We start from the raw sequence: 25024 nt of genomic DNA, 5'->3' as shown, positions 1-25024 counted from the left end.
CACCTCAGCATATCAGTATCTACCCATGAATGGTCTCTTCGTCTGGACATGGTAAACAACATCTTCTAGAAGCAGGGGGTTCCCTTCATAGACTTATTCATGACAAAGTCCGACAGGAAGTGCATGCAGTTTTGCTTCTTCCAAAATCACAGTCAATAGTGGATGCATTCCTCATCCAGTGGACGGGCCACCTGTGTTACATGTTTCCGCCGATCCCACTGGTTCACAAGGTCTTCCATAATCCAGATAGCTCTAGCTTGGCCACGCCAACCCTGGTACACCATGCTTCTCGACTTGTCGGTAGAGATTCCTTTCAGTCTTCTGATAGTACCAGACTTCATCACTCAGGATCATGGCCGTCTTCCTCACCCCAACCTTGAATTTCTCCACCTCATGGCCTGGAAGCTCCAAGGCTGAATCCTCTGGAAATAGAATGTTCAGAGCAGGTCAGAGAGATCTCCTTGGCAGTAGGAAACCTTCCAGTAGGGCCACCTACCTGGCTAAATGGAAGAGATTCTCCATCTGGACCACGCAGAGGAGTACTCCACCCAAACTGGCATCCATACCTCTCATCTTGGACTACCTATTACACCTCAAACATTAGGGGCTTTTGGTATCATCAATTAAAGTTCACTTGGCGGCAATCTCGGCCTTTCATCCTTGGGTAGCGGGCCACTTGGTCTTTGCTAATCACATAGTAGGGTGTTTTCTCAAAGGCCTGGACAGGCTATATCCTCAGATGTGTCAGCCAATTCCCCAGTGGGATCTTAATCTGGTTCTATCAGTGCTTATGAAACTACCGTTCAAACCATTAGCAACATGTTAATTTCTCTACTTATCATGGAAGGTAGCCTTCCTGGTGGCCACCACGTCAGCTAGAAGAGTTTCGGAGCTTAAAGCTCTCACATCTGAGCCTCCTTACATGGTCGTCTTCAAAGACAAGGTTCATTTGTGCACGCACCCACCTTTCCTGCCAAAGGTAGTGACGCAGTTTCACTTTAACCAGGACATTTTTCTCCCGATCTTCTATCCAAAACCACACGCCAACAGCTGGGAGCAGAGGCTTCATTTATTGAATGTCAGATGAGTGCTGACTTTTTGTTTTGAAAGGACTAAAACTTTTAGAAAGATGATGCTCTTTGTGGCAGTAGCAGACAGGATGAAAGAACTTTGTTTCATCTCAAAAGATCTCTTCTTGGATCATATCATGTATCAGAGCCTGTTATGATTTGGCTAAGATACCAGCCTCAGCATTGACTGCTCACTCCACAAGGGCTCAGATTCTGATCCTGGACATCTGTAAGGCTGCAACATGGTTGTCCATCCACACCTTTGTGGCGCACTACTCCAGTCACTGCAGTTGTTCTATAGAGACATTACTGCAGATTTGTCACATCTGTTTACCTTCCTCCATGTTGTTAATTACCAGGTTAGACAGAAGCTGATACCTTGCTCAGTACAATCAGTTAGTGAAACTGATTTGTTGCTACGAGGCATCAGCAACTTCTCTTCCTTTTCTCACACAGTGATCCAGATGGGAGCAGCCCAGTGCCTCAGATGTATTTTATCCCTTAGCCAGTGAAACGGCTTCCTTAAACTCTGACTTCGTAACCACGTAGTTAATACTTTTTAACGCCTTGAACCCTTAGGTGAGATTGGGCACTGTAGGGTATTTCGGTGTATTCTAGTCAGACTGCCTGTGTGTCTCGTGGGAGAGGGCCTGCAGAGTTGTACATGTGTTTTATTAACTTGCTTGGAAAATAGATGCAAGTGGAAGTACATGGAAAATCGATCAGAAAAAAAATGACAGAATGGCTGAATATACAAGCTTTTGGCCATTCTTTTGGAAGTAGACATGCGATAGCTGCCCAGTAGCACACACGTTTATAACTAAATGTCAGGCATTTGCTACTGTAAAGCATGAAGGATTCTTTCTCCAAGAATCAGACAGCACAGACAATACTGAAGAGGTTTATTCACGATACCGGGAAGTCTGATAAATCAGCTTCATGGTGTTACAGTGGTCAATTGTATACGCTTTCTTACCGATTACATAGTACGTTTAAATTCTTTATCTATTCACTTACAAATACAGATGTTATCCCATCCGGAGAGAACAACAGTGATAATGGTTGTTACATACATGCAGAGACACTTTAATCACTCTTACATCAAGGATCTTAGGGCTACACCTGGGGTGGAGGAAGAAGGGGAGTCCTTACAGATAGGAGGAAGACGAGACAGAATTTCTAAAAGCAAATGTGCTGTTCTCATTGGAATTAGAATCACTACGAGGATGTCTGGCTTCCTGAGCCATCGGATATTTACACTAGCCATTGTCCTTGAGGCTCAGGTTTGTTAGACGTTTAAGTGAGTTTTCAGCCTACAACTTGTTAGCTGAAAACTGCCTCAAGCCTTACACTACTTAGAATTTCTCTTTCAAAACATTTCTCCAACATAGTACTTTTGAACAATTGTTTTCTTTTTGCCTAAACACTTTGCAGTAGGGTGGTGTACATAAATATTCTATACCTATTACTTTATCGCCCATTAATAAATATTGCAGAACATAAAATAGAGAGCAAACATTACATACTGGCTGAAATTTTCAAAAGCAACTGAATAATTTAGGAGCACAAGTTCATTTAAAATCAGTGGGACTTGTACTTAAGCTCTTTTGAAAATCTTTCTCAATGTATTTGTTAAAACCACCGAAGTTATAAATTTTAAAAGCAGTGGCTAGAAGGGAAGACCTGGTGCCCTGCTTTTGGAGCTTACTAAGGAGAAATACCCATGGAATGTATTAATTGGGTATTCCAACCACCTTTGCTTTCTGCTGCAGTGTGAAAGGCTAACTCCTGAAGGTTCACTAACTTAGTATGCTTGATATCAGCTGGACTTCTTTATCCATGAGGTAACTTGTACACTGAGACTGTATGTTAACCCGTTTCCTTGTAATTTAATTAGGCCAGCACCAAAGTGGAAGTGAATATGGAGACAGCAGAGTGTCTACAGGTGACAAGGGGAGATTTTCTTGCCTCGCTGGAGAATGATATCAAGCCGGTGAGTGGAACCTATTTAATTCATAGAATAAGCAGAGAGCGCAGGAGAAGAACACATGCTCTCTTAACTAACAAATACAGTGATCACTTCAAAGCAGTGCATATGGACAAGTATAATGTGGCAGGATGGCTTTTGAGATGATTTCTGTGGCTTAATAAAATTGAATACTGTTCAACAGCAATGAATTGAGACTTTTCGTCTCTTTCCCATCATTTTAGGACTCTATTCTGCAGCCTCTCTTCGCATGGGAAATGTTAAATAAAGTGATTGCAAAATGGGACCATTCACTTTGCAGTACGCACTAATTTATCTTTAGCCTAATCTCATTGAAATCCATGAGAGATTTGACATTGAATTCAGTGGCAAAAGGATTAGGAGGGCTCTGATGCAGAGAACTTGCTATCTTTTAGTAAAGTCTAGATGATTTCAAACCTAACAGTATTTGATTACAGAGGTTACCATATACTAAATAGGCAATAACGTCTGATATTATGGTCCTTTAAAACAACCCATACTACATCACTGGTATGTCTATCATTTAACTGCTCACTTAGCTAAAATGTGTGTCAAAATCTCACAATTATATTGAAAAGCCACCACAGCACCTGTCACTCTAGTTTTGTCTAGTGGCCCTTGCCATGTTTTCCTTTGCTCAAACAAGACTCACTACTAAGAACAATTTTTTCATCTTACCAAACACAGGCATTTGGAACCAACCAGGAGGATTATGCAAGTTACATCATGAATGGCATTATCAAGTGGGGTGACCCTGTAACCAGGGTGCTGGAAGATGGAGAATTGCTTGTGCAACAAACCAAAAACAGTGACCGCACTCCACTGGTTAGCGTTCTGTTAGAAGGTGAGTTTACGGGTACTAATATGTTGCTTCTGTCTGTTCAGTTATCTCATACAAGTATTTGGACTAAGCATCCAGTAGTGTGTGAAGTCCACTTATCAGAAAGAAAAGTATCATTGGCAAAGTGATTAGATGAATGCATGTTGCACCAGATATTAAAATGGGTTTATCTGGTCCTGAGGGGGTGTGGGACATATGCCCGCTCTTGGAACACTGGAGTGGGGTGAATAATTTGTAACTAATAACTTGTTTGATCAGTTTTGCCTTTCTGTGTGTAAACAGCCTGTAAGCTGATTGCAGTTATCTTGAATTGATGTGTTACTTCAAGTTATTCACTGAATAGCTCCTGAGAGTAATTTAGTTTGTTGTTTGTTTGTGAGCATTTTGTTGCTAGTGTATGACACTTACGTTTGGTGGTATTGTTTCATTTGGTTGGGCATATAGGATGTATGGTATGTTTGATACTTGATTGAATTAGATTTCTGGTGTGAGTTTCCACTTACAAATTCCACTTTTGCCTTCCAGGTATTCTCAACATTTACACAGAATTCCTGCCAGCCGTCTCATTTAAAAATGCACAAGGGGCATAAATGTAATTTAAGCAAATCCATTTAAAATCCAAGCAAATGTGTCCACTGTTTTGCAGTAGTCAACTAGCTTAAAAAGACATGCAGCATCTTTTTGGTTCTTAGCTTTTTTTTGCAAGTTGCACTCCTTGGAGTCCAAATAGTCTCAGTAAATGAACCCATTTGGAAAGTAATGCTATACAGGAGGGAAGAAAGGAGAGTGAATCTTCTGCAAGTAAGGGGTCACTTCAAAGCGTTAGGTCCCTGTGAATGAGATCGTTAGCTTCTTCAAGTCCATCTAGTTTACCTTGAACCTTGAAAAATCTGTTATTCCCTCTTTCTGACTTCCTTTGTCCAGGTCCCCCACATAGTGGAAAGACTGCCTTGGCAGCAAAGATTGCAGAGGAATCCAACTTTCCCTTCATCAAGATCTGTTCTCCTGATAAGACAATCGGCTTTTCTGAAACTGCTAAGTGCCAAGCTATGAAGAAGGTAGTATGGCTATTACTGTAATTTATCTTAACTCGATTATTGTGCGCTCTGATATGGGATTGAAAAATGACTTGGCCCTAAATTGTGCTCTCCATTCTGAAAGTAGACTTACCTGCCTGCTCCTCCCCCTCCTTGTATACATGCTCTTGTTTAGAAGGCTGGGGCTTATTGACATAGCATTGATCTTATTCACTACCATCAGCAATATGCTGAAACCTGGTTCAAACTCACTTTAGCAAAGTGCAAGTCAAGCACTCAAAAGTTAGGAAATGCCAGAATTCAGGTTGCCTTAATATGGTCCTCTTGTGCATATGCTTTATGAGACTGTCTTTAATTACATGATCACATACTTTTTTCCCTCAGGAATTTTGCCTCATTCAGTGTCCAGGATAGAGCATGCTTTATAGATGTATCAGGGTTATATAGTAAAGGAGTCTGTTTTCAGTAGGATCCCTGCCTTTTCTGTTGCTGAAGTTGGACGGGTATAGTGAATAAGGTGGTATTACAGGAAGAGAAAGGATAAGACCATGGTTAAGGCAGTTGAATGCTGCCCTGGGAAATTGCATACTATCTCAGCAACAGAGTTCCTAGGTGAAACACTTAAAGCAAACTGGAAAGAACATAAGAATGTAAAAACATAAGAGCCCCTGAATCGCAAAAAAGGACAGTGGTCAGAATTGAAAATAACTTGTAGGAAGCTTGAGAAAGACTCTGCTGATCTGTGTGACCAGAGTGCTGAGTTGCAGGCTCATATCTCAAACTCATAAGACAATTGGCCAAGATGTAAGAGAATGCAACCCAGAAAAACATGGCCCAGAAAGCAGTCCATGAGCTCAGGTCACAAACTTCAAGGAGACCCGGAAGTGGAGAGAGCAGCCAGAAACAAAATGGAAACCCAGAAGCAGAAGTAAGGGAGAAGTTGGAGGCATTTGAAAAAGGGCTAGAAGATACTTTAGACTCCACTGTTCACAGTGGAATCTCTTTGGTCAGACCAGGAACAGGAATTGATTCTTCTGAGAAAGATCCTGGATGAGGAGGGAATGATGCTTTCTTGGAGTGTCCAGAACTAATGAGTGACATTGTTAATCCTCTGCCTTAAGAAAAGAGAGATTTGTTGGTGTTCAATTGAGTGATAGCCGTTTGTCACCCCAGTTTGTTAACCCGTCAAACAAACTTCGTAGGACTCTGCTAGCCTTCTTTGCCTTGCAGGTAATACTTGATACGCCCACGTCTCCGAACCCCACCAGTATAAGGAGCTACTCCAGTGAGTGGTGGTGGATATTGCACTCCCATTGGAGGAGATCCAGGACACCCAGCACCAACTTCTGGACAGCCTCCAACCACAGGGACCCTCACAGATGGCTCTTCCCATTAATGAGGCTATCCTTCATCCAACCAGCACCCTCTGATGTCTACCCCTTTGGACAGACTGGCAAAAAAGATGGGTCTCCTTGGACGCAAGGCATACTTTTCCGCAGGCCTCTAGTTCAGGATTGCCAGTTACCAGGCTCTCCTGGTAAAATACGATTTTAATAACTATACTAAGCTGGCGAAGTTCAAGGTGTATCTTCCGCCAGACTAACAGCAGCAATTCCAGGCTCTTCTTGACGAGAGCCACCTGGTGGCCAAGGTAGACTGTCAGGCTGCCATAGACGTGGCTGACGCTGCCTCTTGCTCACTAGCTACCCGGGATGGTGCTCCATAGAGACTCTTGGCTGCAATTCTCCAAGTTCCGCAAAGAGGTCCAGACCACCATGCAGGACCTGCCCTTCGATGCACAAAAGCTGTTCAGTGAGAAGACTGACGAATCCTTGAACTCCCTTAAAGACTCTGCATCACACTCAGGTCCCTCGACATCTATACACCAGTGCCGAGACGCAGACAGCAACGACAACCATATTGTTGCCGCCCTCAGGCCCCCTATCTGGCTTACTATCAGCACCAGCAGGAGGCACCACGCCACCAAGAGTGATCCCAGAGACTATGCTACCCCGCCTCTGCCACGACCACCTTCTCCATCCTCCCCCAGCAGCCACTCAAGCACCAATTTTGATACACACATCGAGAACAGTGATCTTCCTCCTCAGCCCTCCCATGGTGCCCCATGTTGTTTTTGTGGGCCGTTTTACCCTTTTCACCCACAGCTGGGGCAAGATCACTATGGACAGTTGGGTACTGTAGTTCATCCACCATTGCTGCTCAAAAGAATTCTTGTTTCCGCATCATTTCCACCCAACTACCCACTGGAGACCCCATCCTTTATGATCTCCAACAAGAGGCTGATGCTCTTCTCCTCAAGGGTGCCATAGAACTGTTCCTGTCTTGCTGCAAGGACGAGGGCTCTACTCTCCTTACTTCCTCATCCTGAAGAAGGGTGGAGGGTGCCACCCCATTCTAGATCTCTGGCTTTATCTGAAAATTCAAATGCCAAAGGTAACACTCACATTGCTTACCCCCGTCTCTTCCAAGAGGCTGGTTCACAGCTCTTGACATGCAAGATGCCTATTTCCTCATCAACATTCACCCAACCCATCACAGGTTCCTCCACTTCACAGTGGGGCCCAGCCACTACCAGTTCTGAGTCTTGCCTTTCAGCATAGTGATGGCTCTACATGTATTCACTAAAGTCTTCACTGTTGTGGGAGCACAGATGCACCGTCTCAGCTACTCTCTTTCCCTACCTGGACAACTAGCTCCTTGTTGCAGTCCCCCACCCCTGCCTACTCTCTGCCATCCTTGCTCCATGCTCTCTTTGCCTCTCTCGGGGTCTGCATAAACGAGAAGTCAGTCCTCATCCTTACCCAGATGATAGACTTCATTGGGACACAGCTTGACTACATTGCTGCGGGGGCCTTCCTTCTGGCGGCTTGCTTCACCACCATCACAAATCAAATTGCAGGTCTACGCCACAACCCCATGCCACTATCTGCCAATGTCTCCCTTCTTGGCCACATGACAACATGCACCTCAGTCACACCGCATGCCCATCTTCACATGTGTGGCTTCTCTCCATCTACAAACCACACTGCAATCACCTGGACAGCAAGGTCCTATTTCCCCAGCAGGTGCTGATGTCCTTCACATGGTGGAACAACACTTCCCACCTACTGGTTGGTACTCCCTTCCAGCCTTCCACTCCACAAGCCACGCTCACAACAGATGCCTCCCTTGCAGGTCGAGGCGCTCATCTAGGCCACCACACTGCGTAAAACAACTGGATGCCTTGAGAAGCTAGGGTGCACATAAACCTCCTGGAACTTAGGGTGGTCCATCTAGTCTGCCAGACATTTCTTTCCCATATGCAGGCCAAACACATCCAATTGTTCTCAGACAATGTTGCAAATAGCAGTTTACATCAACAAACAGGGTGACACCAGGTCTCCCTCCCTCTGTTCAGAGTCCATCCACCTCTGGAACTAGTTCATCAAACATTAGGTCACATATCTGCCAGGCACCCAAAACTCCCTAGCAGATGCACTCAGCAAGACTTACCCTGAACCACGAATGGGAACTGCATGACACCCCCCCCCGGGTGCCTCTTCCACAAGTGGGGCACATCGCAATTAGACTTCTTCACCACTTGCAAAAACTGCAGACTTCTGCGTTATAGCTCCAGGGGAGCCATGGGGGAGAACTCGCAGGGCAACACCTTTCGCTTCCCATGGACGGATGCTCTCCACTACACTTTTCTTCCCATCCCCCTCCTCCACATATCCTATGCAAGATTTGCCAAGATTGTACCTCCTGAACTTCTCTGTCCACGCACCACTCTTCCTCCACCCACTGCCAGCTCTTCTCACGCAGCACCAAGGTCGACTCTGACATCCCAATCCTGGCCCTCTTCTCCTCACAGCTTGGTTTTTGGATGGAGCTCAGAGATAGACAGGGCATGCTTTACCCCTGTGCATGCTAACCTTACCCAAAGCAGGAGGGCATCCACCAGGACCTGCTAACAGGACAAATGGAAGCACTTAATCTCCTGGGCTCATTGCCACCAATACCTGCTATGTACATATCCATATCTACCATCCTTCATTGCCTACTCGCACTCAAGACCTCAGGCTTAGCCCTCAGCTCCATTTGGATCCAACTCGCAGCCCTCAGTGCGTTTTTCCTCCAGGTGGATAGCATTTCTGTGTTCACACACCCCACCACTGGGCACTCCTAAAGGGTTTACTCAATACCTTCCTGCCCATACTCAAACCCACACCCACCTGGGATCTTGATGTTGTTCTTTCTGCTCTCACAAAACCACCCATTGAGCCCCTGGCAATGTCCTCTCCTTCTCATCTCTCCATGAAAATGATCTTCTTGGTAACCATCACATTGGCTAGATGGGTGAGTGCACTGGCAGCCATGAGGACCAACCCCTCATATGCCACCTTCCACAGAGATAGTTTCCTTAGTTCCACCTAAATCACTGTAGTATCCACCTCCCAGTCTTCCACCTCAAGCCCCACACCCCCTTGATATCCTCTGTGCCCTGGCGTTCAGACCCATGCCTTCAATGCATCACCACGACTCTTCGTGTCAGTTGCTAACTGTTGCATGGGTCAAGTCCTCGCCTTCCAGGGCATTTCCAAGTGGGTCTCTGGGTGCATTCATGAATGCTACACCCTCACAAATGTAATGCCACTTGATATCAAGGCGCAGTCTACCTGAGCGCACGCAGCCACAGTGGCCTCCCTCGCCGATGTCTCCTGGCAGGGCATCTGTCACCCATCCACACCTTCATGGCTCATTACGCCTGACTTCATGGCTCATACGATGACTGCAGATGCTGCCATGGGCTGCACTATAGAACAGACTTTGGAATCCATATAGGACCATCACTCAAAGAAAAGGGGGTTAGTTACCTGTAACTGGAGGTTCTTTGAGATGTGTAGTCCCTATTTGGATTCTAATACCCACCCTCCATCCCCTCTGCTGTGGACCACACTACTTAGTGGTCAGAGGGATACTGAAGCAGCATCGACCTGCACGGCCTATTATAGCCTCGGTTGCAAACACGAGAGGCACATGTGGGTCAATGGACACTGCTAAGAAAACCTTCTGTCTGCGGCGCATGGCGCGCGTACGCACCCACGTTTGGAATCCAGACAGGGACCACACATCTTGAAGAACCTCCAGTTGCAAGTAAGTAACCTCCTCTTCCTCTGTTGAACTCATCTCTCACAAAATGCAAGAGGATCAGAAACAGGCTCTCGTAAGTCCTTTTTTGGAGATGTTGGGGTGAGATGTGCTCAATAATAATCAGATACCTGGATAAAGGACAATCTTAACTCTTGAAGGATGTGCTTGAGAGTGTATCCTGCCAGTCTGCTGTTGAAGAGCCCGCAGTTGGCCTTATGTTCATTCATCAATGGGAGACGCCCAGTGCTCATAATTGAATTACAATATGTTGAAGGAGCTTGTTCACTGTACAAGCTATATAAGACATTGGGAACACAACTTCTGGTCTCTACATACTTCGGTGACAAAGACAAAAATAAGACCAAGGGGCTTACAGACTTCCTTGGGACTGCTAAGAAGAAGGTGCTCCGCAGGTTGGAGGAAATGGTGTAGGGAGTGTGGCTAAGCCACCAGCTCTAGTGAAATCAACTAAGCAGCTTGTCCTAGTGAAGTGCCTGTGTAGTCAGAAACTGACAGTAGACCTTACCCTGGGCAAGGGCCTGGGGTGGAGGAGTGTGAAAGAATGCAAGAGAAAAGGAGTACTATTATTTTAAGGGATGGACGGGAATGTGCAGCCTGGGGATAATCAACAAGGTCTTGTGTGGTTTTGGGGACTGAGTTATATATAAACAGGAACAGGAAACGGAGTGAGAGAGAGAGGAGAGAGGAACAGGAAACGGAGTGAGAGGAGTAGAAGCCAAGCAGGCTTCAGTGGGTGGCCTTTGCTCTCTCAGGCACCTGGAGATACACCCGACCTGATTCAGAGACTTAGATGTCAGCTGTAAGTTTGAGGAGCCCTGAGCCAGGATTCTGCTGAACTGTTGTTACAATGATTCTTGGCTTGAACCCTGACCAAAATGGGAAGTTGTATTTTACTAATAGTATTTGTCTTCTCCTTGCCATGGGCAGTTAAAGTGAGCCTTGTGCTGCTTCCCTGGGGGACAGTAATGGGGTGCACACCTGCAAGGCCGCACGGGACCCCAGTGGGGCACTGAGTCACTGCCTGTGCCGTTACGAGGAAACCATGTAAAATCTATTGAATTTAATAACAAAATCAATACGAGAAGGCTTGGTATCAACTGGATTATTCATTGTCATACTTATTTCAATAAAAGCCTCCATTTTTAATTTAAAGAAAGCTGCTGCCTCAGAGTGCTGCAGATCCCATTATTTCTTGCTGGGATGGACATGGGACTGATGTGTAATAAGTTAGAAATACTGATTAATATTAATCACAGGGTCATGGGAAATATTTACTGTATGGCTGCACTGAAATGTTTACTGTGTGAGAATTAGTTTTAGTCAAGTGTTACAGGGAAGGTAACACACTGGGTCTAGCTGAAACACCTCCTGGTAAACAGTGCCAGAGATTAAAAAACAATACTTGTGCTGTTAAGCTGTGAAGATGCTACTTACATGCGCCAGCTAATTTACATAGCTGTTTTGCCCAGGCTGAGAACTAACAAATCGAAAGGACAAAGTTAAAAAAAAGAGGACTTTGGGGAGAGTGGGAGGCAGTTGTTGGAGGCTCTTCTTGGGGAAACAGACGGACTCAGAGACAGGATGATGCTGAAGGAAAGGAGCCTTCCTAAGCTGTCAGGGAAGATGGTAAACTTTAGGTAAGACAGACAAGCAGATGGGCCTTTTAATGTTTTCAAACCCCTTTTTCCTGTTATGTGCTGGGATTTTGACTTGCACGTTCATGCATTGCCTGTTTGGTTGATAGACTGACATCAGCCAGCCTGAAATAGTTTGAGGTGTAGTCTGATGCATGGCATCACAAAAGTGCACAAGGCCATGTGTCCGAGCAACTTGAGGCATGTTCATGGATATAAATGGAGATCTGTCATGTCCAGATTTGTGACAATAATAAATTGTTGTTGTTTTTCCCCTAGATCTTTGATGATGCATACAAGTCCCAGCTCAGCTGTGTAGTAGTGGATGACATTGAAAGGCTCCTAGGTGAGTCATAGAGTTCGGTTGCACTGTGCAACAGACAACATAATGTTACAGACCTGAAATGATTCATGAACCATAACTGTGTACGGAGTCTAATCTAAGTATGATGATTCAAAGGCTTTGAGCTGATCCTACATGATGGTCTAAACGAATCATTTCTGAAGTCCAGCAGTAATATTCTTGTCTTCCATCTCACAATTGGCTTAATCTTGTTCTAAGGTATTTGAGTTGGTCATTGTGCTCCAGCCTCCATGTGTGTTGTTTCAAACTAAGTGAGATTTATGGGCTTAATTAGCAAGTCAGAAAGGGGTCTGGTTCTTCACTGTCTTGCATCTTTGTACAGTCATTTAAACAACTGTGTAAAATATGACTGGCAGTCTGAATGAGGGCAGAATCCTCATTTCCCTAGCACTTTACACCCACTCATCACAGCTGGTTCTCGCTGCACCAGGGGCAAGGCAGTGGGGCAGCTCGCCCAGGGTGTCTCCATTGTAGAAACCAAGACATTCTTGCGAACAGGAGAGTGACCATATGACTCAAGCACTGTAAGTGCAGGGATATGGTTTGTAGCGGGGTTTGTCACCTGTATTACAAGCCCAATACATTGAATTCATTTTTTTAATGCTTTTGGGTCCTGGAATTCGATTTCCATAGTATTTGTTTTCGTTAATGAATATGCCAGAAGAAGGAGGTTGGGGGGGGGGGGAGAGACGCTTCTCGGGTAATAGACAGGCACTGTATATTGAAAACCCTGGTTATTAATGCACTTTTGTGGACACAGATTTAGGTCATCCAAGTAAAATGGCTTCCTCTCTATTTAGCCCACGTTATATAAAGCATTACAATAAGGCAGTGTCTGCTCAGGAAATACTCAGAAGTAGAATAACGATGGTGTCCTGCAGTGAAAGGAAAGGCCTGTTCTTTGGAGAGGCTTATTGAAGAGCAGTTATAAAGCAGGCATTCACAGGTGACAAGGAAATAGAAACTGTGATCCCTGAATTTAAAAACCAATATTTTTTCCTTTTGCTTCATTGTGATTGCAAGGCTGAGAATGAAGATTTCCCTTTAAACCCACTCAGCTTTCCTTTGAGGAGCATAATAGAATTTGAAAAATGAACCAGAAAAACTTGATTCCTGCTGTACAACATGATACATCTGGTCATTTGGACATAATCCAGGAAAATGTTTGTTTTTCCCTTCCAGATTATGTTCCCATTGGACCTCGATTCTCCAACTTGGTGTTGCAGGCCCTTCTCGTGTTGCTAAAAAAGGCACCTCCTCAGGTAAGGAAGTTGTATGGTGGTAGGATGAAAATTTCCATGGGCATTGTCATTCCTAGAACTACCCTGCGGTAGAAGTCTTCATGCCTTGCTGACAGAAATATTAATTGTAGCAGTGGCTAAATGCTTTTAGGTAAATAAAGGTTTTTAAACGGAGTTTATCCTGATTCATTGCTGTTTATTCAGTAATTCAGTAAGCCCTGGATAGCTGCAAATTTCTTACATGAGAAGGCAGTGTGTTGAATGTGCAGCAAGTTTACAGAGTGAAGATCAAAATTCTCTGGCCATTAATTTGTCTGAGAAACAAACAGTAAATTCTGATCTTTCCAAACTAAAGAATGGTTGTCTTTCTCTTATCTAATTTAAAAAAAATGAGTTTCCTCAGGTGTGTCTGGGTGTTTTCAGTTGAGCATGGGTTTTTATCGTGTCTACCTCAGCTGAAATTCCCAGGTACCATTGAAAATGAATTTTTTTAAAGTCTGATGGTAGGCTCCAGAGTTAAAAACTGGGCTCAGAAGGTCTTTATACTTATGTTCGCTGACATGATGAAGTTTAGGTACCATGCAAATGACAACTTACCTGGGTTTTCTTTAGGGGAAGCAAGGGGAGAGGGTCTCTAGCACCACTTTCTGGCTATTCATTTGAATTCCACTGTTTGAACCTATAGAATAAGGGCAAAGTTGAAGAAAGGATGTGGCAAAGGAAGCAAAACAACTAACACCGAATAAATTGGTAGCCTATTCCCATTGTCACATGCTGGAAAATAAAGTAGTAATGATGCACAAATAAACTCTTTTATTTAGGACAGTTTTTGGTTTAATTACAGAAGTGAGTGACAAAATTCCTACTGGAATATAGTACTTTAGTTCCGCAGCTTCTGTTAATAGCAGCAGCAAACTGCAAGAGAGAAGATTTCTACTAAAGAGCTCTTTGTCCTCTACAAAGCACTCAGGTGTCCCCCAAACCTGCCTTGGAAGAGTTTGGCTCTGCCATGCATAGACTGGGATGGGAGGTTGCAGATACGCAGCAGCACCGACATTGGTTTATTCCTAATCTTGCACAGAAATTACTTGTTTGCAGTGTTGTGGTAGCCATGTTGGTCCCAGGATATGAGAGATAAAGTGGGTGAGGTAATATCTTTTATTGGACCAACTTCTGTTGATGGAAGGAAAAGCTTTCAAGCTTCACAGAGCTTTTCTTCAGGTCTGGAGAAGGTAAGCAGAGTGTCGCAGCTAAATACATGCTGGAACAGATTGGAACAGCATGCAAAGTTAATACATGTTGTTGGAGACCACTTCAGATGAAGTGGGCACTTAACACCTCTCATCTTAAATAGTCTCCTACAAACATCTCTGTAAACGTCTTTTAACTGTTGCCTTCCTAAGAGGAATAAATTAGGACCTACCCAAAAAAGCCTTTTGTCTCAGCCTAGTTACTAAGGGTATGTCTACTCTGATGGTGGCAAAGTCGCTGCCGTCAGATCGACCTATCTGGATCAACTGAGCGGTCAGTGAAGACCCACTCAGTCGATCCAGAAGTCAATGCAGTAGAACCACCCCCTCAAGTGGCGTAGCGCTGCTTTGATGGGAATGCGGTTCCCGTCAGCACAGTGCAGTGAAGACACCGCACAGAAGGGAAGCACAGCAGTCGACGGGAGTTACGCAAGCTACATAGAGTAGTTTGCGTAACGCCCGTTGACTGCCGCCGAATCGCCCGGTGAGTGTAGACCAGGGCTTAGACTTAGGCCTTGTCTACACTACAGAGTTTTGTCGATGCAAAAAGTGCTATAATTACATCACTTATGCTTGTTGACACAGCACTTGTGTGTGCGTGCGTGCGTGCGCGCGCGCGCGCGTGCCTGTTCACACAGTAGACCAGTGCACTGTGGGTAGCTATCTTGCTGTGCAACTCACTACCTTCTGCAGCTAGGAGTTGTGGGAAGGTGGAGAGGATCGCAGTGTATCATGGGTGCAGGCTCAACGTCCCATGATACATTTTTTCTGTCCCATCATTCTGTGGGTTTCTGATTGATTGCATTTTGTGGCATTTTTCAACGGATCCTGTTTACTGTGCACCCACAATCTTTGACTGAAAGGATAGATCCTGCACTACTGTCCATTATGGTAGTCAGTGTTATGAACACTTAATGGATGGTCAGGCAGTATATCATGAACTCCCAATCTGAACAGGAATCTGGTGTGCCATGAAAAGAAACACCAGATTATTTTTGGCATTCATGGAGCAGCTGCACATGGTGGACTATCGTTTGTGTGTGTGTGAAACAAGTACCAAGTGGTGGGATCGCATTGTTGTTCAGGTTTAGGATGATAAGCAGTGGGTGAAGAATTTTCAGATGTGGAAAGCCACCTTCCTTCCACCATTACAGAGCTCGCCTGCTCTGTGGTGCAGGGACACCAGAATGAGAGCAGCCCTTCCTGTGGAGAAGCATGTGGCTATCACAATGTGGAAGCTGGTAACTCCAGATTACCATTGATCGGTTGTGAATCAGTTTGGAACTGGGAAGTCCACCGTTAGGGCTGCGTTATCACAAGTGTGCAGGACAATTAATCACATTCTGCTACGAAAGACTGACTCTTGGAATGTGCGTGAAATAGTGGATGGCTTTGCAGCAATGGGATTCCACTGTGGTGGGGCAATAGCTTGCATGCATATCCCAGTTTTAGCCCCTGACCATCTAGCGACGGAGTACATAAATAGAAAAGGGTACTTCTCTATGGCATTGCAGGTGCTTGTGCATCACTGTGGACATTTCACTGACATCAGTGCTGGGTGGTCAGGGAAGGTGCATGACGCACGCACCTTCAGGAACACTGGTCTGTACAGAAAGCTGCAAGCAGGTACTTTCTTTCGACCACAAGATTCCAATGGGGGATATTGAAATGCCGTAGTGATCCTGGGAGACCCAGCCTACCCCTTACTGCCCTGGCTCCTCAAGCCTTATATGAGTAATCTGGACAGCAGCAAGGAGTGCTTCATAACAGGCTGAGCAGGTGCCGAATAACCTTTTTAATCTGCCAAACGCACATTCTAGAACGCTGGCGATGCCTTTATGACAGGTTAGCCCTAAATGAGGAAAATATTCCCATGGTTATTGCTGCCTGCTGTGCGTGCCATAGTATTTGTGAGGCTCAGGGTGAAAAGTTTCACCCTGATTGGAGCACAGAGGTGGATTGCCTGGCAGCCGAGTTAGATCAAGCAGATATCAGGGCTGTTAGAGGGGCACAATGGGAGGCTATTCGAATCAGGAAAACCTTGAGGCACCATTTTGACAATCTGTGTCTTTCTAAACAGCACTCTGCTGTGCTCTCTTTACTACTCACCTTGCATGAAGAGTCGGATGATTCCTGACCATGATTTGTACTCTGCAAATGATCCAGTTGCCATTGTGTATCAATTTTAGCAGCAACTGCTGTGTGAAGGAGACATGCTTTCAGAAAGTATGTCTTTATTAAATAACCATTAAACACAAACACACAATGCTAGGTGGGAAGGGAGAAAACAGTGAAGGGTAGGGATATAAAGATTAGTTTAATTAAGAATCCATTTAAACATGCTAAAAATAGAACAGTTAAGCGGTGAAACGCTGGCAGGGGGAAGCTGTGCTGGGCTTGGCTCCTCACTGCCAAGTGAGAGCTGCCTAGCTGTGGTGGTAGCTGGCAGCTCTCACTCATGGGGAGCCGAACCCAGCCCAGCTGCAGCTACCCTCCTCCCCCTGTGCTGGGCTCTGCACCTTCCCAGAGCCAGAGCTGCCCAGCTGTTCTCGCTTGCTGGGAGCTGAGCCCAGCTGCGGCTTGCCCCCCCCTTCCTCCCCGCTGGGTTCCGCATCTCCCAGCTGCTCACGGGAAGCTCAGCTACCTGCCCCCCCTCTGCTCGGCTCCGAGCCTCCCCCCACTTTCCGTTAAGAAAAAGCTAAATCTCAAACCCGCACTGCAGCAGGAAAAGGACAAGCATTTTTTGTAAAGGGTGTTTCCTTTAACCGGAAGGTTGTGATTATGACATGGGGCTTTGATCTGGGGAGGAAAAGGAGGTTGAGAGTCACAGAGTTTTATATGTGGGGGCAAGAAACCTAGCTGGCTTCAAGACTGAGCTTGATAAGTTTATGGAAGGGATGGTATGATGGGACAGCCTAGTTTGTCAATTGACTGTTCTTTGATTACTAGCGGTAAATATGCCCAATGGCTTCTGAAGGGATGTTAGATGGGTGGGTTCTGAGTTACTACAGAGAATTCTTTCTGGGGTGTCTGGCTGGTGAGCCTTACCCACATGCTCAGGGTTTAACTGATCGCCATATTTGGGGTTGGGAAGGAATTTTTCCCCAGGGCAGATGGGCAGAGGCCTGGGGGTTTTTCACCTTCCTCTGTAGCATGGGCCACGGGTCACTTGCTGGTAGATTCTCTGAATCTTGAAGTCTTTAAATCATTGTTTGAGGACTTCAGTAACTCAGTCTTAGGTTACGGGTCTATTATAGGAGTGGGTGAGTGAGGTCCTGTGGCCTGCATTGTGCAGGAGGTCAGACTAGATGATCATATTGGTCCCTTCTGACCTTAAAGACTGAGTCTTTATGGAGCTTGAAAAACTAGAAGGGAGAGGTGGGGATTTGGAATGGGAACTCCTGGCAGGCAATACTATGATCAGTCATTCCCACAGCACTAGCTGCTGCTTTTGGTCATGATTCTACAGACTTATGTGCATAAATCCCATTGGTGCTACTCTCATGCATAACATAAAGTAAGCACATAAGTCTCTGCGGGATCAACACCTTAGTTTAAACTCCTAATAAAAATACCCTGACCTCATACCTGCATATCCAAAGCACTCATGAGAGATGCCATTGAAGTGGCAAGAGTCATCTCTCACATTGCTAGCAAACAGCATGCACAGTATCATTTGTTTGACAGAGCTATAGGAACCACAAAGATGGGGTGAGTGGGAGACAGAGTATGTCGCAGTTGAACACATACTCATAGCGTAAGTACCTAGGTTACACATTCACACAGAGTCATCACGTCGTCACTGACAATATGTACACTTAATCTGTGAACAGCTTCCCACAGCTACCATGGGCAAAATTAGTGTGTAAGAGGGACATTTCTGGGCCTCTGTATTATTATGCATTAAGATACCTGGCTCTGTGTTAAATTGGCTTATGGAAGCTGCTTCCCAGATTCCCCCTCTTCCCACTGAGACTGTTCGTCTTTACACTTCCCATGCAGGACTAAAAATGCTTGTTGGATAGCAGCCCCCGGGAGCTGGGATTTCTGGCTTGTTTGCTTTTTAAAAAAAATGTGCAAAGTAAATCTATAAGACTTTAAAGGCCATAGAAAAACTCTGAGTTTGCTTTAAATTCCGTGTTGTGCACTCCATGATTCATAGTCCCTTTGAGCAATGTTTAAAAAGTGGTATCTATTATCAGGTCAAGAAGACTGGAAAACATTGCGTTTTGTTTAGCATCTTTTTAAACCAATTAAAAAGCTTTTCTAAAATGGATTGAAGAGAAGAAAATAAAACGTGTTCTCCTGGGTCTTTATTTCAATCAGATTTCCCTGTGTTCTGCAGCAGAAGAGATGGGGGTGGGGGGAAATAGAAAGATTGAAAAGGCCTGTCGCAGCAGGGAGCCAAGCTGGAGAAAAGGACTTCTCTGAGAACTAAGCAGCAGCAGCTCTGAAAGCCTAATCGGCTGCTTCATCTACATGCAGAGTCACACAAGGCATGGGGACGCTCACCAACTCCACAGAGATTTCACATGTGCTTCCCTGCTGGTTCCTATGAAAAGCTAACAATCAGCTCGGGAGTGAAAGACCATTGCAGCATCCCCTAACTAAGCTGGACGTACAATTTGTTCAGTGCTGTGAAATGTCCGGCTTAGCAAGATGCTCTCGGACACCCTTGCGAATGCCCTTCCAATGCTCCCGGAGGCCCCCCGCCCCTTTTCTGGGACTTGGCAGGCTTCTTCAGATTTGTGAAGTGGGAGGGGGAGGGGAGTGGAACATGCTCCTTGTCTGGTATAGTTCCACATGCAGAATATTGATGTCCCAGCATTGCTGGGCATGTGTGTGGGGAACGGTAGGTTTAAAAAAATAATAGAACCAAATGCTGTTTTACCTTATAATGGTGTAAACTGGGAGTAGCTTTATTTTAGTCAGTAGTTATTCTGGATTTACATCTGTGTAACTGAGAGCAGAATCTGGCATGTTGTTTGAAACCCCCCATCATTTAAGGAAGGATTCCAGTCACCCAAAAGGCCCATTAAAAAGCTATGAGGAGCCAAGGAAAAGTGAATAGTCTCTATGAAGCATGGAAATATATGGAATTACCCTAGCTTTATTCTCTCCCTCTGCTTTCTGTCATTGCCCTGCTGTAATGGAGTTGCAGCTTCTCAGTCTGACTCCTGTCATCGAATGATGAGATTTACTGAACTTGGTTGCTGCTTGGAGCCCTGTTTGCTCTCTTGGGGGATCTGAATAATCTTGTGTGTAGCCGAGTCCCCGTGTCGTTTATATAGACTCTTATCTGTCTGTTGAAGTCATTTGAGTAGAGTGGTGAACAAAGCACTTGCTTTCATCCTTGGATCTCAAAATGCTTTATACATTTGGGTAAGTATTTTCCCCATTATATAAATCAAGAATTTGAGGCACAGGTAGGCTAAGAGACATGCCCATGGTCGTTCAGTAAATCAGTGGCGGAGGCAAGGTTTCTAACTCCCAGCCTCCTAAAGGATGATTCTGAAGCAAAATCATCTGTCTCAAACTGTTATATAGTGATGCACTGTACTGTTTAAACAGCTGCTGCTTGTCAGTGGTGCTTAATTTTTTATGTAACCAACTTGAAACTCTTTTTCTTATGTGTTGAGCACCTGCAGCTCCTCTTGACTTTCCCAGGAATTGTCATTGCTCAGAATCTGTGGCAGCTAGTCCCTAGGTTCCTCAGGGTGTGCTCTGAAAACAGGAGACCACTTGTGAAAAGGTTGGCCTTGGACTCTCTGTGCTTCAGTATTATCCACTGAGGATAATGATATGATCTACCTTACAGAGGGATTGTGAGGCTTCATCTGCCGGTGCTGCAAGGTCGGTCAGACTCTGTAGAAGTACACCATCTCTCTATTAAAGTAAGATGAACATGGATAGAAAAGCCCCAGCATGTGATTGTAAAACTCTGTTGTGTGATTAGCCTTCATTAGTATGGATTGACTGCTGTTCAGTTCTTCATTTTCAAATGCGTTTCACAGGTAATACCAGGGTGAAGCGGTCCCGACCACTAAACTTTCACATTAATGTACTGAACAGACTGGGTGAAACGTCTGAAATGCAAATGAATTCTACTAATACAACCTGTATTTAAATTATTGATTGTGGCAGAGATTCTTTTCTTAGAGACCTCTTGTTATATGTTGATTACAAACAGTCCCAGAGACTAATTTCTGCTGTAGTGCATATCCTGTTCCCTTGCTGTCAGCTGCCTATCTCCAGATAGCTTAGCTCCTCTCAGGGTCTGATGGTAGTGGGACCTGAGCTTTGGCTTTCTGGCGACTGTTTAAAAGTGTGCTTGGTGATATGATGCAGGGTAGAAACTAGTGGAGATGTTTAAGTGGAGTTGCCTGATTTATTTGGAACATCTTTCCTTATATATTTGGTTAGGCTGAAGAAAGCAATGACCCCAGACCACTGAGTGGGAGAGTTACAGGCAGGGTTTGTCTTGAAGCTGCCTTTTCTCTCCCTAGTAAGACTCCAGTCTAGGCCCGGTCAGTGTGTGTGGTGTCGTCACCAGCCTCTGCCATTCTTACTCAGTTTTCTCCTTTTCTAATGGAAAATTGGCTTTCCTCAAATTTATTTTGTCAGAAACCTAAAACTGAAAACATTCCATTTAGAAATGTTTCAGATTTTGGCCACCAAAATTGATTTTTTTTTTCTTTTTATGAAAAGCTGAAATCTTCCACTTAACATTTCACTGAAAACATTTTGTTTTTGTTGAAATGCGGTGGGGGAAGCATTTTCTCACCCACTCTACTCCCCACACCCTGCTAGCTAGCTGGGGTCGCTGGAAATCTCCGCTGTTGTGAGAGCTGCCAACGTGGTGGAATGCTGAATAATGCTTCTCTTGCAGTTGACTTCCAAGATGTTGCAGTGGTAGCTGATACACAGAATCAATTCACTGCGAAATGTACACACCCTGCCTCCTCTCACTTGGTCAGGTAGTCTTTTCCATGTGTATCCCTGTCTGTTCTACACTGCAGTCAGCATCCATTTTTCTGTCAGTCTCATCTTTATATTACAGCAATTAGCAAGAGGGCCATGGGTGAAAGGAGTAATAATTTTAAAAGGACCCAAGCAAGAAAATGGAGTGCATGATCAAGTAGTCAGTGATGTTACGATTACTTGTAACTGTGGTCCGGCTGATCATAATGTTCAGGTTAATTTTGGAAACCATATCTCTTGGATTGTAAGATCCCAAGCTGGGATAGAGATCATCTCTTATCTGGATCTTTACAGCCCCTAGGGTGATGGGGTCCCACGCCCAATTGGGCCATTTGTGAACTGCCATAATAGACATGTTTGCTGTTAAGAAGGCCGGGTTGTGGTGTCTGTTCAGCTGATGGGGTATCTCTTGTTTCTGCTCTAGAAATATTAAGAATTGCAGTAATTCATCAGTATTAGTCATTTATGTGCTTGATTACAGCAAGTACCTTGATTACTGCGATGGTTAAATATCTGTCAGTGATAAACCCCATTAATCTAGATCTTTGATGAATCCTCAGCTTGGATTCAATTAGTGTGATGATCTACTGGTCTGGAAGGTGTTTGGAGTTCCTCAGATGGCATCCTGCAAAAGTCCAGCCATCCAATAATCACATGGTCCCATCCTGACAGACGAGTCCTGTAAATTGACAATGACTGAGTGCAGTCAATGGGAGCAGTTTTTGGTGAGAGAGACACATCTTCGATTTGTCCTTCACTTGTACAGAATGGTAGCACTTACTGTTGTTTTTATAGAATACTATATTAACATTACACAATTGTTTTAATCTGATGATCTCTGTGAATCTTACATTTTAATAGTGCACATCTCTGAACTGCCACTAACCTATGAAGCAGATTTGCTTCAGTAGTGTAATGTTACATGGATTTTGCTTTGTAGCCCTTGCAACAGTGTGATCCAGGAGGTCAGAGCACTGAACTGGTGGCTTGTGTTCTACTTCCACTTCTGCCACTGACTTCCTGTGTGCCTCAATTTCTTCAACTTTAAAATGGGGATGTTACCTTTTTAAAGTGCATTTAGATCTATGGATAAAAATCTTTGTGTAATAGCTTATCATTGGATTAAAATAAATTTGATATTTTTAACAAAATGGGTGCCTTTATTCATTATCAGGATTCCTATTTGTTCTTGAATTTGAACAGCAAGGACTTGGTATTTGCTTTAAACAATGATATTTGTAAATTGACCCTAATCATTTTGTTGAGAGCTGTATGTTGGCATTCAAAACCTGTACTTCTCGTCCCCAGATCCGTCAGACATAGTGTTCTAATGGCGAAGGCCCAAAAAAGCAAGGAAAGTCAGAGTTCAGGCTGAGATTCTGTCCATCGCCCCATCTGAGTTTTGTCCCATGTGTCGCAGGTTTTGGACACTGAGTCGGTGTTCATGGCTGCATACAGCTGGACTTGCTTCAGTGACTGGAGACACACTTGCTACCTTATCTCTGATTTGGCCATCTTGGGGCAGTGTCCGACCTTTGCATCATTTGAATGTCACTTTCTGTGGTTCATTGGGGTTTTTTAAAGTGGTCCTTTTTAGTATTAATGGCATCATACCGCTTCCAAGCCTGTGTTTCAAATCTGTTTTGTTAGGACTGAGACCCACACAATGGATAAGGATTATTGGGTTAGTCTTGTCTTTTGTGTAGCAAAAGGGTTAGACGTTGCTTAGTGTCTTTTATTCCTTTCAGCCTATAAACAAGTACTTCAGATGAAGGATCAACACCTGACTTGTGGCTTATTTTTCTCACTTGAATTCTTCCACCTGTGCTGCTTTTTGCAGTGAGGAGGTAGGGTTTGATCCCATTTATTAACACCCCAGTGGACATTTGTCACTTTTCAGTCCTTAGGTGAGGGACCACTTGGGCTAATGATCAGACTTTATTTATGGACATTTATAAAACAGCAGCTCTCTGAGCTCTCTAGAGAAATAACACAATAAATAAAAGAACGTGAATAACAACACGCAGTGCTAAGGTTTTAGTGGGTTTTCTGCCAGTTTAGGAGAGGGTGAGAGAGCAGCAATGCAATACTAGTGCTTTTTCATAGGTTGGACGTGCTGTTACTGCGTTCTGGTCTCAGCGCCATCCAGGGCATTTTTACATACTGTGAGGCCTTGTCTACACTTAAAAAAATAAGCTGACATGTTATGTTGTGTGTAATTACAGCGGTGGCTAATGTCCACACTGCTCTCACCAGGAGCACTTCCACCTAAGGGTAGTGTGGGGAGCTGAGAGCCCCGTCTTCAGCACCCTGCCAGGAGCCCACAGGCTCCTGGGCTCCCTGTGGGCTGCCCCTCTTCCTCCCCCTCCCCCCCATTGCCCGGTCCCCTCTGGGAGCCTGGGGCAGCCACGCGGGGACTTCTCCCCTCCCCAGTCCCAGCCAGCGCAGTCATTCCCTGCTTTTTGCAAGAAGGGCAGCCAGGTCAATTTCATGGCTCAGCCGTGTAATTGACAAGGCTGCCTGGGCAGGGAGCCGGTGGAGAAAATCTCCGACTTCTGGCCCCGGCTCCCAGCTGGGATTGGGAACCAGCACTACGGCTTCTCAGCTGGGAGCAGGGTGAGACGCCCAGGCTACTGCAAGCCAGGGGACTGGTTCCTGGTCTCAGCTGGGAGCAGGGCAAGAAGTCAGGAAGCTTCTCTACCTTCTTTCCACTGGGGCAGCCATGTCAATTACAGAAATGGACATGGCTGCCAGAGCCAGTGGAGACTGGGAACCAGCCACCGGCCTTGCAGCAGCCCTCGGCTTGCCCAGTCCCAGCTCTCAGCTGGGAGCCAGACTCCAGCCACCCACATCCTGGCTTGCAGCTGGGAATTGGGCTTCCAGCCACAGGTAGCTTGCTTGCTGCGAGCTGGGCTTGCAGCCGCCTGCAACTTTCCCAGTCCCAGCTCACAGCAGGGAGCCGGGCTCCAGCCACCTGCAGCCGCATGATCCCAGCCTACAGCCAGGCGCCAGGCTTCAGCCACCTGCCTCTTGCCTGATCCCAGCTCGCATCTGGGAGCTGGGCTCCAGCCGCCTGTAGCTTCCCCAGTTCCGGCTCCCACCGCCAGTAGTTGCAGCAACCATTGCTTCTCGCCCCACTCCCAGGAGAGAGCAGGAACCAGTCCAAGGGAGCGGTGAAATTGACCAGAATGACAACCCCTCCACCAATGTAAGGGGACCCAGTGTTTACATTGACACTGCCTTGCCCTAGCTATGCCGACAATAGCGCTACCCCTCTCATCCAGGTGGTTTTATTTTGTTGAAAAAACAGGGCAGTTTTGTCGGTGGGGGGATGATTGCAGTGTGTACACCAGCACTGTTTTGTCAACACAAGCTGACTTTTGTTGACAAAACTCTCTAGTGTAGATCAGCCTTGACTTTATT

At 45.2% G+C, this 25024-nt stretch overlaps 1 protein-coding gene across 3 annotated transcripts in view; it reads left to right on the top strand.

Annotated features, from left to right (window-relative positions):
* The window catches only part of NSF (N-ethylmaleimide sensitive factor, vesicle fusing ATPase), a 170988-nt gene that overhangs the window by 120295 nt on the left and 25669 nt on the right, over positions 1-25024 (top strand). For all 3 annotated transcript variants that reach the window (XM_067556201.1, XM_067556200.1, XM_067556202.1), the window contains exons 13-17: positions 2968-3063; positions 3766-3922; positions 4844-4977; positions 12045-12111; positions 13312-13391. In XM_067556201.1, the coding sequence (XP_067412302.1) occupies positions 2968-3063; positions 3766-3922; positions 4844-4977; positions 12045-12111; positions 13312-13391 (534 nt within the window). The remainder of the gene's footprint in view (positions 1-2967; positions 3064-3765; positions 3923-4843; positions 4978-12044; positions 12112-13311; positions 13392-25024) is intronic.

The sequence above is a fragment of the Emydura macquarii genome, unplaced genomic scaffold, assembly GCF_026122565.2.
Source record: "Emydura macquarii macquarii isolate MOO-44397 ecotype Brisbane River unplaced genomic scaffold, CSIRO-AGI_Emac_v2 contig_1692, whole genome shotgun sequence".
NCBI classification, from domain to species: domain Eukaryota; kingdom Metazoa; phylum Chordata; order Testudines; family Chelidae; genus Emydura; species Emydura macquarii.
The sequence above is the reverse complement of the archived record's forward strand: the minus strand, read 5'-3'. Positions and strand labels throughout refer to the sequence as shown.